Source organism: Poecilia formosa, unplaced genomic scaffold, assembly GCF_000485575.1.
Source record: "Poecilia formosa unplaced genomic scaffold, Poecilia_formosa-5.1.2 Scaffold292, whole genome shotgun sequence".
NCBI classification, from domain to species: domain Eukaryota; kingdom Metazoa; phylum Chordata; class Actinopteri; order Cyprinodontiformes; family Poeciliidae; genus Poecilia; species Poecilia formosa.
In genome coordinates, this window is record NW_006800231.1 from 67,657 (window position 1) to 70,241 (window position 2,585).

Below are 2,585 nucleotides of genomic sequence, written 5' to 3' on the forward strand. Positions count from 1 at the left end.
CAATTTTTCAAATGATTTACACATGAAATTAAAAATTTATTCTAGCCTAAGAAGTTTTATTGCTAAAATGAGAGTGAATTTTGATAGCAAAAATATATATTTTTGTCTTTTTTTTGGGACCTACAGGATTAAAACCTAAAGAAAATGTCTTGCAGCATGACTAACAAAAATGATTATTTAAAAAGATGAACATTTCAGCAGGAATTTAAATCTAATTTTTTATAACAGTAAAAGTGACCGATGATACGAGGTAAAGTCCCGTTATTCTGGGGAAGATTTCGCATTTTAGTCTAAAAATTTTACTGTGAATTTCATTATCTATAGTCCACATTTAATCAACTAAAATGACACAGAAACTAACATGACAGAAACTAAAATGACCCCAAATGACCCATTTGTAACAAGAACTATATGGTTCTGTCCCAAAAAAAAAAAAAAAAAGCTGATAGACTAAATACAAAGTTGCTGCAAAAAGTGAGCATTAGTTACAATTCTAGGCGCTCGTCTCTGATTGGGAGCTAAAACAGAGGCTGTCAAATCACTTCGCCTGGTTTTCATGTTCTGTCTGAATCTGAGGATCTGGAGCTTCTGCTGCTCACTGTTATTAATCTTTGAAAAGTGACGTTCAAAGGTAACACATGTTTTCTCCTCCTGACATAATGTGATTATTAGGCCTTAGAGTCACATAGCAGGCAGCAGCAGTCCTCCAAACAGCAAAGGCAACATGATGCGAGCAGGAGCCAGGCAGTATGTGGTGGCCAGGCCGCTGTACTCTGAGGATTCATTCAACGAGGAGCACAAGAAGGTCTACAGGCATCACAAGACAGCCCTGGACCATGTCAAGCAGTACTTCAGGTACGGAATACACACACCTTTGGTCTTAAAGAAACTTTTTTTTTTTTTATTATTATCAAATGTAGACAGTCAACAAAGGCACAGCTGGATACTGATGTATGAATTTCCACTTCAGGAGTTCACAAACTGTCACGTTTTTAAAAATCTCAAATTTAGTAAANGAAGGGCTGTCCTGGTTCCACGGCAATGAGGAAGGCTTCAACACTGGCTTGCATCTTTGACATAATGATAAGAAGACGAATAATAAAAATTATTAAATATATTTAGCAGCACAGCTACATTCAGATAGCAAACAAAGCCAATGAGGAAGTGCTTCTACAAAGAAGTAGGATCATTAGAATAACCACATACCTGCACATATCTGAAAACATGTTCCACAGTTTGACATGAGCTGTTTTGGAGTCTTCTTGTGGCCTTTGGATGTAGGACTAAGCACATGAACCAACAGAAGAATGCCTGGTTTTCCCAGCCTGGAGGAACAACAGTATAAATAGTAGACACATTAGGACAATACATAAACATTTTTTAAAGAGAAGTGTGAGCAAAACTAACCAGACCCACCTCTGTGTGTGTCACCATCACAATCATTCAAAATATTTTGTCCACCCGGTTTACCCTGGAGAGCATTTTTCACCACCTACAACATAAAGCATAAAAATGTCAAAAATTATTATCATGAACACAACTCAGACATTAGGCATTATAGAAATTAGTCAGCTTATAGAAACATTCTGGACAGCATTTCTTCTGCCAACCTGTCGGAAGCAATGTATTGAAGTCACTTCAGTCACCAACATGATGTACTAATGAAGAAAAAAAGAGGCAGCCAATATGTCATTGGTTATTATCATTATTATTTATAGATACAAAAACATTTTGGCTCAGCTTTGATCGCATAGATCAAATCACCGGTCCAGCACAGCCACTCTCCCCATTATGTCTATAGCCGAAAACGTCAAGAAAACGACTCCGCTGCTAAATAATGTTAACTCAGCCTTTCTGACAGTTTTAATGTTAGTTTAACCACCCGACACCCCGTGCCATCATAATTGCTGTTAATAATTACAGTCGTGATAAGCAGCATTTATTGATAGCAGAAGCATCTGAGGTCCCAGTTGATCCCTGGGTGCTGGAACGAGAGCAACAGAGCAAGAAAGCTTACAACAGGAGTGCATGAGGTATGTGGAATAATAAACCACTACATATAAAACGGGAATATTTATACCCTGTATAGCACTTTTGGATAGATGTAAACTACATTTCGTTGCTTGTACTTGTGACGGTGCAATGACAATAAAGTTGAATTCTATTCTATTCTATTCTATTCTATATATTAAAAAAAAACAACTAAAAATAATAATATAAAGTTCTTTGGCAATTTTTCAAATGATTTACACATGAAATTAAAAATTTATTCTAGCCTAAGAAGTTTTATTGCTAAAATGAGAGTGAATTTTGATAGCAAAAATATATATTTTTGTCTTTTTTTTGGGACCTACAGGATTAAAACCTAAAGAAAATGTCTTGCAGCATGACTAACAAAAATGATTATTTAAAAAGATGAACATTTCAGCAGGAATTTAAATCTAATTTTTTATAACAGTAAAAGTGACCGATGATACGAGGTAAAGTCCCGTTATTCTGGGGAAGATTTCGCATTTTAGTCTAAAAATTTTACTGTGAATTTCATCATCTATAGTCTACATTTAATCAACTAAAATGACACAGAA

At 35.4% G+C, this 2,585-nt stretch overlaps 1 protein-coding gene across 1 annotated transcript in view; it reads left to right on the forward strand.

Annotated features, from left to right (window-relative positions):
- Positions 1-580: 580 nt before the first annotated feature.
- Positions 581-2,585, forward strand: part of LOC103151780 (chloride anion exchanger) — a 16,431-nt gene continuing 14,426 nt past the window's right edge. The window contains exon 1 of the mRNA XM_007572003.2: positions 581-855. Within this exon, the coding sequence (XP_007572065.1) occupies positions 725-855 (131 nt within the window). The 5' untranslated portion in view covers positions 581-724. The remainder of the gene's footprint in view (positions 856-2,585) is intronic.